General features: G+C 53.0%; 1 protein-coding gene and 1 long non-coding RNA gene across 33 annotated transcripts in view; one reads left to right on the forward strand and one right to left on the reverse strand.

The window, feature by feature from the left end:
* The window catches only part of FARS2 (phenylalanyl-tRNA synthetase 2, mitochondrial), a 408,395-nt gene that overhangs the window by 272,261 nt on the left and 122,498 nt on the right, over nucleotides 1-13,636 (forward strand). For 13 of the 32 annotated variants that reach the window (XM_084967250.1, XM_084967255.1, XM_084967264.1 and 10 more), the window contains one exon: nucleotides 7,861-11,106. The exons of the other annotated variants lie outside the window; for them this stretch is intronic. In XM_084967250.1, coding sequence (XP_084823376.1) covers nucleotides 7,861-8,038 — 178 coding nt within the window. In that variant the 3' untranslated portion in view covers nucleotides 8,039-11,106. Of the gene's footprint in view, nucleotides 1-7,860; nucleotides 11,107-13,636 lie in introns of those variants that run through there. 32 annotated transcript variants of the gene reach the window in all.
* Nucleotides 10,933-12,601, reverse strand: LOC146401149 (uncharacterized). The gene is made up of 3 exons (XR_014809526.1): nucleotides 12,086-12,601; nucleotides 11,806-11,933; nucleotides 10,933-11,057 (listed from the first exon to the last, which is right to left on the reverse strand). It is a non-coding gene; the product is annotated as an uncharacterized LOC146401149 (long non-coding RNA).

The raw sequence follows: 13,636 nt of genomic DNA on the forward strand, positions 1-13,636 counted from the left end.
TGCTGGGCACTGGGGCTCACCCCTGTTTTATAATTTGTTCCTGATACTGTTTTGCAATGTAACAAGGGACTTCCATGCAAATTGCCTACCTGGGGCTGTATTGTTCCTTTACCGTGATGCTTGTTAGCAATTACCAGGTTGGAGTAACGCTATGGAAGATTTTTAAAAAGTCACATGGGATCAGTACAATTGCTTAGGCTCTGGATGTCTCCACGCATCTCTGCTTGTGCAGGTGGTTGATTATAGACTCATCAACTGCTGGACTGAGAGAGACCTTGTCGATTGTGTCGTCCCACTGTGTCATTTTATGGTTAAGGTGTTAAAGCCCAAAGACAAGACTTTTCCAGCCACAACTAAACCTGCTAGTTATTAGTTCAAGAGCTGCGACTAGACTCTGATTCATTGGGGAACTAAATTAAAGGGGCTGAGAAAAATAACTCCCATCTATGAAGCACAAATGCACATGGAAAGCCCTGCCTTCCTCAGGGAGCACAGAGTTTAGAGGGTGACAGGTGAACAGGTAATTGCAGGACTGTCCCCATTCACCTGCACTGAAGTGGCCACTGGGTCAGGGTCATCGTTATTTGGCGACCCTGTTTCAGTCCATTGGTTGTAACGTAGACAGCTTTGGTTTGGACGCCTGTCTTTCCTCCTATCCAGTCATTTATTTTTCTGTGTATGAGGCATTGGTGGATGGATGCTCACGGGAGCCTGAGCTGTGCTGGACACCAGCCTCACCGCGGTGCAGTGGCTCATGGAAGGAAAGTCGGTGCCTGCCCATAATTTATAGTCTAGTTGAAGGAGACATGCAGGTAAAGAACAGAGCACAGAGATGTGTGTGATAAGGAAGTTCCCCTTGTGGCTCAGCGGGTAATGAACCTGACCAGCATCCTTGAGGAGGCGGTTCAATCCCTGGCCTGGCTCAGTGGGTCAAGGATCCCGCGTGGCTGTGGCTGTGGTGTAGGCTGGAGGCTGCAGCTCTGATTCACTCCCTAGCCTGGGAACCTCCATATGCCCAGGGGCCCTAAAAAGACCCAAAAAAGAGTCAGAAGAAGGATCCGGCAGAGGAGAGAATGACCGTACGGGAGAGAGAAGGCAGGACGCTGTGGAGGGACGAAGGGGACCCGGCAGGAGGGGCTGTAGACGGTGGCGTCTCAGCACTGCAGGGGGGCTCAGAGCTCCCGCCTGAGCATCTTCTCTGCTCTGGGAGGTGGGGGGGGGGGCTTTCCCGAGGGGAGGGGAGGGGAGGTCAGCTCAGGTGGCTCCAGGACGACGGGGACCATCTAAAATGGGGGGCGGGTGAGCAGGGCAGCCGTGCGGTCAGAGGTGCCGAGGGGTGGGCGCCGGTGGGTGTGGGGAGACTGAGGGGCCCGCTCTGGGCACAGGTTCCCCCCCGAGGGTCTCGGGCGCTGGACCCTCCTCCCCGTCTCCTTCCTCCAGGACCTTTTACCTGCCGAGCTCGTGAGAAGGTAGGATGTTCACCTGGACAAAAGGTACTTCACACGGACTGAAAAAGAAAGGCGACGTGTTTTTATTGTTTTGCTTAGATTTTTCTGCTTGGGTTTGTCTTGGATATGGGTCCAGACCACTGTGATTTCCGTTGACTTCTTACCGTGGTTATCCCATCTCAACGAGATTTTCATTTCTCAATTTTTTTTTCAACCTTTTCTTCCCTGTCAGCCCTTGTATCACAGGCTGTGTTTTTCATGTGTTGTATTTCCCCATCCTAACAATGCATTGCATGCAGTACTCTCCCTGCTGTTCTGCGTGCATGTGATGACTAGTTTTGCAAGGGCTTCCCTGTGAAGAGCAGAGTATCGTGTATGAAATGTGACAGTCATTCTTGTCACGCCTCTGTGCTGTCACTCAATAGCATTGTGGGGGTAGTTATCCCGGCTGCCAGCTTCCTGTGACCCCCTGTTTAGCAGGTGCCTCCTAGGCTCCCCCCCACCCCCGATGGAGCAGAGCAGGAAAGGTGGCCTGGCCACTCCTGTTTCTGGCTTTTACCATTTAACCCGCTCAGAGGCAGGTGTCTCCATGTTTATTCAGGCGTGTGTGTATGGAGACGCACAATTGTACTTGAGGTTATGCATCAAAATTATGATTATCTAAGGAAGTGATGCTAAGGAGTCACCTTTCAGGTCCTTCCGTGCGACGCTAACAGTGTATATAATTGGCGCGTGTAGTGGTCAGAGGGAGATTCCCCGTCAGGCTGCCGGGTTTGAATGAAGGGACCCGCCCTTTGCAGTCGTGTGTGACCCTGGGCAGGTTATGAATTCTCTGTGCCCCGTTTCCTTCTCTATAAAACACACCTCATGCCACCCATCTCGTGGGATTACTAAGGAGTAAAAGAATTCATTCTTATGGAGCTCTTAGAACAACGCCTGGCACAGGATGAGTCCTTAGCAAGTTCTGGCTGTCGTTAGGTTATGTTCGATCCTCTAAGGGGGCTTCAGACGTCTGGGATCTTCTGCTGCCTCCACTCGTTGGCGGTTTCATTTAGCAAACACTGAGGCATCATCACATTCGACTTAAAAAGTGGGTGATTCTAGAAATTCCCCCCATGGCGCAGTGGGTTAAGAACCTGACTGCAGCGGCTCAGGTCTCCACGGAAGTTCGGGTTCAATCCCCAGCCCAGCACAGTGGGTTAAAGATCCAGCCTTGAGAAGGCTGCGGCGTAGGTCGCAGCTGTGGCTCACATCCAGTCCCTGGCCCGGGAACTTCCTTATGCTGCACGTGCAGCCATTTAAAAAAAAAACCGTGGGTGATTCTATGCCCAATTTTTCACAAGTCTAAGTAAGTACGATCCCTAGCAATAGGATTTTGTGTGATACGAACCTTGCCTTCTCTTCTCCCATGTATGTCATAGCCGTGCTTATTCTCCATGCATTAAAAGCAGCCCCTCTCCCGGGACGCCGTGTGGCTCTCAGGGCCTGTCTCCTGACAGCTTGGGACGGATAACGACATTCTGTTTCAGCTCCTTTAAACGGAGGAATCAGGCGATTGAACGCTCAGGAAACCCTCTCCCAAGTCTGTGGGGTGGACTCGTGTGTAAAGATCCAGTCTTGTTCCGAGCCGCCGGGGCCCCTTTGCTGAGGAGCCTGGACTTTGACACGGAAGGGATGGCCTCTGGGGCCACCAGCATCTTTCCTTACCGTCTTGTTGGTGACTCAGACAATGTTTTCTGTGAGATCAGAAGCAATCCACTGAAGAAAAGTGGAGAGAACTTGAGCGCTTAGGGGAGCGGAGAGGAGGGAGGTGAGAAAGCCTAAAAAAAGACCAAAGTTGGTGTGGAAGGAGGGGTGGGGCTGGCCTCCGTCCCAGCCCAGCTACTCAGAAGCTTTTTTCGGTGGGAAGAGAGGACAAGAAATCCTGTCCTAACCAGCAGGGAAGATGTCTTTGAGATGATGTGCTCGGAGCCAGGGATGGATGGGGATGGAGCTGGACCAGTCCCGTCCTGCAGCTCTCGAGGGAGGGTCGCCCCCGGGCTGTGGGCGTGTCTGCCAGTGCTGCTGTGCCCAGAGCTGTGCCCCGTGGGCGCTCAGCCGTCCCCACTGGATGTGGTTCCTCTGCCCACCTCCCCCACCTTCCTCAGCCTCCCTCGGCAGAGCAAGTGCAGTCTGAACACAAATTAAGTGGCAGTCCTGGGGTTTAAAGGGAAAGGAAAACTTTTTCATTTTAGAGATGAAAACTGTAACGTCTCCGGTGTCAATTCGCTATATGTCCCCTGAAATGGTTTCATCTCTATGCTAATTTTATGCTGAAAATAGGAACACTCTTCTGCTTGCCAAGAGGAGACGGGGGCTGGAAATCAAAGACTATTTGAGTGGCTGGGAGCCAAGTGGACCCCCCCCCCGCGCGCCCAGTTCAGCCCTACCTAGAAGATGTCCTCTGGGCTGGCCTGGCTGGGGGCACCACGGTGTCACCTCCCCCCCCGCCCCCGCCCCCAGCCACAGGAAGCCAACTCCCAAGCCTTGGGCATGAACTTGTGCCTTCAGGAGGATCTGGTTGCTTCTCTGGCTCTTATACCAGTGACTTCCCTGGTGTATCCAGATCCCAAATTGACTTCCCTGGAGTTCCTCCACTTCTGCTTTAAAGGAATAATTCATTTATAAAAAGCACCTTCTCAAAAGCACAAAGTAGCCTCTAATTCCATGTCTGTGAGTCCTTTGACTAAGCGGACATGGTACCGCGTTCAGTTCTAGGCAGACCTGCTCCTCTTGGTAGAACGCGAGACGCTGAGGGTTGTGCGCCTTTAGTGCTAACGCGGAGCCCTCCCCAGGGTGGGCACTTACCGTATGTTTAACTATGTAAGTTTAACTACATGGTATGGCCTTTTTATTTTATTTATATATTTTGTCTTTTTGCCAGTTCTTGGGCCGCTCCCACGGCATATGGAGGTTCCCAGGCTAGGGGTCCAATCGGAGCTGTAGCTGCCGGCCTATGCCAGAGCCACAGCAACGCAGGATCCAGGCCGCGTCTGCCACCTACACCACAGCCCTTGGCAACGCCGGATCCTTAACCCACTGAGCAAAGCCAGGGACAGAACCCGCAACCTCCTGGTTCCTAGTCAGAGTTGTTAACCACTGCGCCACGACGGCAACTCCGGTATGGCCTTTTTAGCTCTTTCACAAAGCAGACCCTGGCAGAACTCCAGTGGGAACCACAGACTCGTCCCAAACCCACTAGAGGGTGACATCGAAGCCTCTTGCTTTCCTTCTGTGGCAGTGCCCCTCTTCTGGGAGGAAGGAGTTGGTGACACGGCCAAGTGCCTGGGAGGGTCTGAAGAGAAGGCGGCTGGTGGTGTAGAGGCCCGGAGAGGGGAGACGAATCTGGCCCCCACAGTAGGAGGAAGGCGGGTCACGGCCCCCGAAGCTCCGGGGCGCGGACTTGAACAGGCCGTGGTGTTTACGGATTCACTGAACTTAAATGGCCACGGTACTGGGGCCCCCCACCCCTGTGTGCAGTGCTGCACAGAGAAGCTGCCCGTGATGCGCTCAACGAACCCAGAGCATTTGTTTCTTACCGAAAAGGAACACATCCAAGAGCCACGTATTTTTCCTCCTGGGGGGGTAATTGACACACACCAGTGTCTAAGTTTACAGCATGTGCAGCGTGACGGTTCCATTTGCATGTGTGCTGTGCAGTGATGGCCACGGGAGGGTCAGGTAACACCCGTCTTCTCAGATGGACACAATTCAAAGAAAAGGAAGGAAAGAATACAGGGGGAAAAAACGTTCTCCTTGTGATGAGAACTCTTCGGGTCTCATCTCTTAACAGCGTTCCTGCACATGGTAGGGTGGCCTCAGCCGCGGCCACCGTGTTGTACGGGGCATCCGGGGACTTATCCTGTAACTGGACGCTTGTACCTTTTGGCCACTTTCTCCAATTCCCTCTCCCCCAACCCTTCCCTTCGATAACCACAAGCCCCATCTCTTTTTTGTGTTTATTTTGTTTGTTTGAGGGGATTTTTCATTTTTGCTTTTTGTTTGCTTTGTGCTTTTTTAAGGGCCACTCCCTCGGCACGTGGAAGGTCCCAGGCTAGGGGTCGAATCGAAGCTGCTGCCCCTGCTGGCCGGCACCACAGCCACAGCAACAGTAGATCCAAGCCGCGTCTTTGAGCCACACCACAGCAATGGCAGATCCTTAACTCACTGAGCGAGGCCAGGGATCGAACCTGCAGCCTCATGGATACTAGTCGGATTCGTTTCCACTGCACCACAACAGGAACTCCTCACTTTTTGTTTTTAATGCCACATATGAGTTAGATCATGCAGCGTTTATCTCTTGCTGTCTGACTTATTTCACTCAGCATAATGCCTTCAAGGTCCATCCATGTGCCGGCAAATGGTCAGATTTCCTCATTTTTTGTGGCTGAACAGTGTGCCGCTTCACATGCGCGTGAATGAGGCTCATGTGCGCGCACACGGACAGCGGCTGCGTGTTTACCCCTTCATCCTGGGCGGAGTGCAGGTTGCTTCCGCGTCTTGGCGGTGTAAAAGCTGCAGGGAGCTTGGGGGTGCCCGTATCTTTTTGCGTCTGTGTCTTCATTGCCTTCGGATGTGTCCCAGAGATGGACCTGCCGGACCACGTGTCGCTCTAACGTGGAGTTGTTGAGGATCCTCCAGACTGATTTCCGTCGTGGCCGCACCAATTTGTCTTCCCTCCGCAGGACACGAGGCCCCTTGCCCCACGCCCGTCCAGCGTTCCTCGTCTGCTGTCCTTTTGATGGTGGCCATTCTCACAGGTGTGAGGCGCTGTTTCACCGCGATGTTAACTTGCATTTCCCTAACGACTGGAGATGTTGAGCATCTTTTCATGTACCTCTTGGCTTTTCACGAATCTTCCTTGGAGAAATACCTATTCAGAGTCTTTGCCCATTTTTCAGTTGGGTTCTTTGGTGTAATGCTGTTGAGCTGTATGAGTTCTATATGTGTTTTGGATATTAACCCCTTATCAGATAAATGGTTGAAAGGGTTTTTTTTTTCTTTTTTTTTTCTTTTTTTTTTCTTTTAGGGCTGTAGCCTCGGTATATGGAGCTTCCCAGGCTAGGAGTCGAATCGGAGCTACCGCTGCCGGCCTACACCACAGCTGCAGCAATGCCAGATCCAAGCCCTGTCTGCCACCTACACCACAGCTCAGGGCAACACCGGATCCTTAACCCACTGAGCGAGGCCAGGGATCGAACTCGCATCCTCATGGATGCCAGTCAGATTCGTTTCTGCTGCGTCATGGCGGGAGCTCTGGTTTGCAGAAGTTTTGCTTGTTATATGAAGGCGCATTTTCGTGCTCAGTTAAGACTTGCTGATTAGCGGCCCCTGGGGGTCCCGGGATGTATCCTGAGTTAGTGGAGGTCCTTTGTGTGACTCTTCACCGCAGGAGAGCTGCCAGCCTGACTGCACAGAACAGCATTGAGTTCCATCCTGTGTGGTGCCAGCAGCGCCAGGACACTTGCCAGTTGAAAGGGGCGAGAGAAATTTAATCAATATTTAGTGCGCGATGCAGCTTTGCCATGTACCAGGCATATGCGATGCTAGACGCTGGCGATGCAAAGACTGGGAAACAAAATAATTAAAATGTGATAAAGATCTTGTCCAACAAAACCAGATTTGGGGGAGAAGAAAGATATTGTTTACCATTGCAGTAGCCTCTTAAAACAAACAAACTACCAATACCAATTCTGGGTCCAACAGCAGAATCCATAGAATTATAGAAAATCCCCAAGCTTAACGAGCCCATAGAACAATCGCCCGGAATCTGCAGTTTCACAGAAGGGGAAGCAGGGACCGTCGAGGGGGGCAAAGATGCCGGCCGTGTTGGCTCACGTTTCCTTCCGGCTTCGCAGTGGGTGAAGGCACCTGACTCTGCTGGGTTGGTGACGACCCACATTTTCTCATCTTAAAATATTTTGGCTGCTGCTGACCAATTCTTAGAGCCAGAGAAGGCCCCCCCCGCCCCCCCGCCAGCATTGATGTGGCTCAGACCTGTGCTGGGCACACTTCCCGCGCTGCTGAGCTTTTCCACACACGCCCCCCCTGCCCCCACCGCCCGCTTTGTTGTTCGTGGCACGGTTCCTTTAGTGCCCATCATCCGCGAGCTCTCTCTGCTCAGCTCCGCGCCTTCAGAAGTCTCTGTCTACGCGATAAACAGGAAGTCTGAAAAGATGAGAGGTTTTCAATTTGGCTTCCCCCCTGCCAAGGGACGGGCTAGGGATTAGCAGCTTCAGTTACTGTTGAATTTTTCCTATGAATGGTGATGGCGTGTATAGAACGTGAGTTGGGTTTTCTGTTTTGTGTGTATTTTATATGCAGCCACATTGGCAAGGATTTAATTTATTTTCTGCCTGCTCACGTACATCAGGTTCTCCAGACTCGAGCCTGGAAAGGCCTTGAGAAAGCTCGGCAGGTGCCCAGCGCACTGCTGGTGTGTCACCAGACGTCTCTGTGCCGCTGAAATCACCGCTCCGGTCGACTGGTCAGTGCAGCCAGACAGCCGGAGAAACCAGTGGGAAAAGAAGCCCTCAAACCTATTTAAGTAAATGAATTGCTTTTTAGATGGTTCTTACTGCTTAGTTCAGGCAAAACGTGTAATTTATTTATTTATTTTTGTGGAGAAACAGCTGAAACAAACATGTACTTGAAGACAGTTCCAAGTTTGCCTTCTGGCCTTGGCTCTCAGTTGCCTGTGCACCTTGCTTAACTTCTCTGGGCCTCGTGCTGTCACTTGTAAAAATGCAGATGGTAATATTTACTACATCGTGTCTTCAAGAGGGTTCTCTTTTAATAAGTATGAGGTCCTTGGCGCAGTGGCTGAAAAAGCAACTGTTCATTCCGCTTCTCCTAAGAGAGGGTGGTCTCGGATGGAAAGATGGGCTTCACCTCAGAGCGCCCAGCAGCCTGTGTACTCTGGCCTCTTACACCGATGCCTCCGTGGACAGGCCATGAGCACGCAGTGGGCATCCATCCCGATGCTGGACGGTCGCCCTGTGGTATCACCCAGCGCCCCTCTAGAAAACCTTTTTTGAGAAAGGTCTTAAGAACTAACTGCCAAGGGAAGCTCAGTGGCCTCAAGGTGCAGGGGAAGTTCATCTTCCTCAAGGTTTTGCAAATTACCACGGAGTCAGATGGAAGCTCAGCTCATCCCCTGCCGAAGCCTGCAAGCTTTCCACTTGCGGGGGCTCATCCCCCACCGCACAGCCCTGCCCTGGGTCACGGTCCCCGCCCCGGATGCCATGTTAGGACAGCGCCCGAGATGGTGTTAGATGGCATTTCAGCCTCAACTCAAGAGCTGCCAAACGTCACTCCTGTCCCCCACAGTCTCCGGGGCCACACCTGGAGGGGAGCATGGCAGAGGGGCTCCACGGTGGCACCTGGCCAGGCGGAGCACCCGGAGGCAGTGAAGGGGAGAGAAGCTGCCCCCCCCAAAACCCTCGCTCTCAGATCCTTGCTCACCTGCTTGCTTGGGGACGGGGAGGGAGTGGGCAGGAGTGAGTCTGGCTTGAGAAGTAACACCCCACCCCCACGTTGATTCTTTATTTTAATTTAGGTTCCAACATTATTTTACTGTGTCATTTCTTTCCTAAACCTCTTTAAATCTTTAGTAGAATGAGGCAACCTGTGAAAGCACGAGGCTTTGGAGACCATGTATCCACATTAAATGTGGCAGGTTCCTGGCAGGTACCTCCATGCGGGAGACAGCACCTGAGCACGTGGGCGCAGAAGGCGTTGGGTGGCCCGTCAGCCGTAGGCTGGTCCCTGGTCAAGTCCTCGTTAGACTTCTCACCTTGAACCACAGACCAATAACGACCAGGACCAGAGACTTTGCCTTTGAAGGCAGTGCCCCTCCCCCGTCAGTGCAGGTCCCAGACCCAGAAAACCACGTGATCCGGGGCTTCCTCCTACTCCGCTTGGAGACGCAGAAATCTTACCCTCTTTATACCCAGAGTGCTGGGCCCACAGCTGGTGCATCCTAAATGCATGAGGCACAAGTGCCTGCATGAGAATTGTTTCAATGGGGAGATGGTTCAGAATAAATGAAATGTGGAAGATCAGGACATTTTATAAGGAGCGGCATTTTGGACAGGTTGCTATTACTTGTAGGTACTTTCAGACACACGGACCGTTCCCCCAGCCACATGCTACTAAGTGCCGCTTTGATGGGTAAATATGCTTTCTTCTTAGCATGAGCCGCACTGAAGCCCGATTTCTTTTTGTTTGTTTGTTTGTTTGTGGCTGCACCTGCTGCATATGGACGTTCCCAGGCTAGGAGGTCAAATGGGAGCTGCAGTTGCAGGCCTGCACCACAGCCACAGCAACACCAGATCCTAGACACGTCTGCAAGCTACACTGAAGTTCACGGCAACACTGGATCCTTAACTCTCTGAGCGAGGCCAGGGATCAAACCAGGAGGCTAGTCGTGTTCTTAACCTGCTGAGCAGGAACTCTGCATTTTTTTTAAAAAAAAGCCCACTTTTTAATTGTTTCCAGGCAGCGTATTTTCTGAGAACGTTTCCTGTCTGCTGTACATAGTTCATTTCCTTAACAGGCCCTGTTCTGACAGTGTAAACTTCGACCAGGCCCCTCTGCAATTATTAGTCCTTAAGAAAGACTCTGAACTCAGGTGGCTTCATGAGTTTATACGTGCCTAAAACACGTTAATTTTTCCTGTCCTCCTTGTGCCCACCCAGGCCTGGGATGCTGCAGTCTGGAGATTTGCATGTTCACACACTGTCATAAATCACGAGTGTCAGTGAACTCATTATGGTAAATCCTTAGGTAATTACTTTCCGCCTTAGTTAGGGACTTATGGCAGCATAAGCTAAAATTATTCCATCTCGAGACAAACCCTCAGGTGGCTGATGGAGTTAAATACAATTCATTTGCACCATGTCTGGTAGAGTTAAGTTGAACTCGCTGGGCCCATTGCTGGCCGGCGGCTGAGGAGGAGGCTGTTGCCGCGTCCACGCGGTCCTGGGGGAGAAGAGCCGGCCCCGGGCCGGAGCTTTCCCAGCAGACCCGCCCGTCTCCATCCTTCCTGTCCCCGGCGTTGGACACGTTTGCTGCCAAGTTCTGGCTCCTGAGTGGTTCTGGACGTGGGTTCGTGCGGGTCTGAAAGAGGAAGGCCGCCCTGGCCGGGGTTCCGCCTGGGTCTTGCTTTGGGCTCAGAGAGGAGTCTCCGGTCCGGGGTGGCCAGGAGCAGACCCTCTGCTGCGTGGGGGCCCCGCCTTTCCTGTCCCCCTTCTCGCAGAATCACGGGGGCCAGTTCGGGGTGGTTTCTTCCCAGGCCGTCCAGCCTGGAAGAGGGTTTGCTCCGGGAAAGACTGTCCAAGAAGGGCTTGTGCAGAGAAGCAAGCGTGTGTGTACAGAGGCCGGTGTGACGCGTACAGACGCTCCGCTGGCCGAGCGCTGCTGGAGCGGAGTGTCCCCTGGAGAGTCCCGCAGCCCGATGGCGGCCTCTACCAGAGGTGGCGAGGGGACGCTGGTGGCAGAAACCACCCGGGGTCGAGGGGGGCACCTGAGAGCCCTCAGCCTTTGTCCAAGAATAAGAGTTTAGAATCACTGTAGGTGGAAAAATAAAAATAAAATAAAATAATAAAAATAAATAAAAGGGAGTTCCCATTGTAGCTCAGCAGGTTAAGACCCTGACTAGTATCCATGAGGACGAGGGTTCGATCCCTGGCCTCACTTACTGCTGTGCGCTGTGGTGTAGGTCGCAGACGCAGCTCGGATCCTGCATGGCTGTGGCTGTGGTGTAGGCTGGCGGCCGTAGCTCCGATTTGACCCTTAGCCTGGGAATTTCTATATGCCATAGGTGCAGCCCTAAAAAGGGGGGAAAAATTTTAAAAAAGAATCACTGTAGGTGGACCATCCCCCTGCAGGCAGGGCCTCACCAGGAGAGCAGATGAAATTCTGATCACGTGGAAAATACTGTCCTGCTTTTCCACAAAAATGTCACCTGGAAGCTCTTCTAACAGCTCTAGAGAAGTGAGGGGGCCGCCGGAAGAAGTCAGGGAAGTCTGAGTCGGTGGACACGCGGGGGGCCCAGGGCTGGGGGACAGTTAGGGAGCAGTGGGGTCCCGACCCCCGAGGACGGTCGGGGGCGAGCAGACAGCATCCAAGTTTGCAGGGTTAAATCCGGGTTCACTGAGGTCAGGGCAGTTTCCTTCACCAAATGCAGTGTGCAGCTGGAGGCTGGACGTGCCCCCTGTGCCCAGGTCCCCCCACCTCCGCCCCCTGGATGCCTAGCTCAGCTGCCAGCCTCCCCGTCGTGGGCACACCCTCCCTTCTGCCCCAGGGACTCACTTACGAAGGGCATGCGCCCGAGCCTTGAGCTAGTGTTCCTTCCTCTGCATCGCTCTTGATTCCAGGCTCTTCCACCCCTGCCCCCTTTTCCAGACTTCACCCCGGCAGTGGTTTGTGACTTAAACGGGCAAGCTGTGATATTAAACAGTAAACTGTGTCGGTTACGTAATTTCAGGGGCAGGGTAACTTTTCCACAATTTGGTGTCGAAGTGGAGATTTAGTTCAGGCTATTAAAATTTAGGAAAACATAATAAAGCCTTTCTGGGTCTCCTTGCTCCCCCCACCTTAAAAACAGCATCTGAAGTCTCATCAGAGCTGAGTCACTGCCATGATCAGGGCTGGGCTGCAGCGGGACCTGTCAGAATGAGGCCACCGTGATTCACGATGGAAGTGGAGCTCGGTTGCCCCTGACAACGCGTCTTCCTTGTGTTCTTTCCCCGGAGTTTGGCGACACCGTATTTGGCCTTTGGAGTAGAAACACCTCTGCGTCTCGATGGTGGGATTAAAGGGCCCTCTGGCTCTGATGCGCAGAATACCCGGCCATTTGTTAGGGAGAGGATGTGTAATTAGCATCACTGAAGACTGCGGAGAATACAGCTGTAGAGAAAATGCACCTCATCTACCACTGCAGCTTAATACAAGCCCGTCTAGCCGAGTGCTGGCTGTGAGCCCCAGACTGTGCGTCCCACGCGGGAGGGGTGACAGGTTGAGTAGCCGTGGTCCCTGCCCCGAAGGACCTTAGGGAGGCACGAGCCCAAGCTGCCGCCTGCACCTCCCACGTTGATTTTGGCCACACGTGTGTGTTTCCAACCTGCCGCCTGCACCTCCCACGTTGATTTTGGTCACGTGTGTGTTTCCAACCTGCCTGCTTGAAAGCAGAGCCGTGCCTTTTGCTCCCAAACAACACCTGACACGGATCGGAGGGCTTGGCGGGTTTGTGGAGCTGGACGTGACGTGGCCATGAGCTGGTTTTGCAGCAGCACCTGCTCATCCCCTGCTGTGGTCAGGACACGGTCCCCACACTGCTCCTTGGTGCCACTGGGCCCGTCCGCCTGGTGCAGGCGTCTGGGGAGGAAGAGGAGATCTGTGTCAGCAAGGATGCAGTTCCTGTGGTTTTATTTTAAACCTGGGACTTGGGCAGTAAGGGCCTCCGTGCCCCCTGCATTTGTGCCCAATTCTGCTAAACGTCTCTCAGCTGGACTTGTGCCAGCTCTTTGGAAGCGAGGGGCAGTGATGAGAAGCCCAGGTCCTTCCTAAGAAACAAAACTGCTTCACGGCAGTGCCGGCGATGGTCCTTTCAGAGAAGCTCACATTTACGGGAGATGTAGAGCACAGCTTCCCAAATGGGTGCCTTAGTGCAAGACGTGCGCACAGGTGCCGTGTGCCAACCAGAGGATTTCCTGAGCAATTTAGACCCTGCCTATGCCTGGAGACTGGAGTGGGTTTGACACATGGACGTAGACGTCCATGCACGGAACGTAGTCTCCGTGATGTAGGTGAATGTTCCAGACGCGCAGCAGCACCTACCCCGAGATGCTGCCTGTGCCAGTCTCTGGACGGCTGGATTATGGTACCCCTCTACGTCTCTAACTTACTTATTTTCGCTTCTAAATCACTTATGTGGATTAAGTGTGTACTTTTTAAAGCCATCCAAATACCAACCGAAATGTTGAAGAGAGACCTATCCAGCTTGTGCAGTCGGCCAAAGACTTAGGGGTAGGTTGTGCTCCGACACTGATTTAGAAACCGTTTGTCCCGAGGATGCGTCTCTTTGGGGGCGGGGAGGGGATCAGTTTTATGATGACTGTTTTCAGGCATTGCGTACTCTTCCAAAC

This window comes from Sus scrofa, chromosome 7, assembly GCF_054392235.1.
Source record: "Sus scrofa isolate SSC_HxYL_T2T_F1_AM1 chromosome 7, Sscrofa_HxYL_maternal_Yorkshire_Landrace_v2.0, whole genome shotgun sequence".
Classification (NCBI taxonomy): Eukaryota; Metazoa; Chordata; class Mammalia; order Artiodactyla; family Suidae; genus Sus; species Sus scrofa.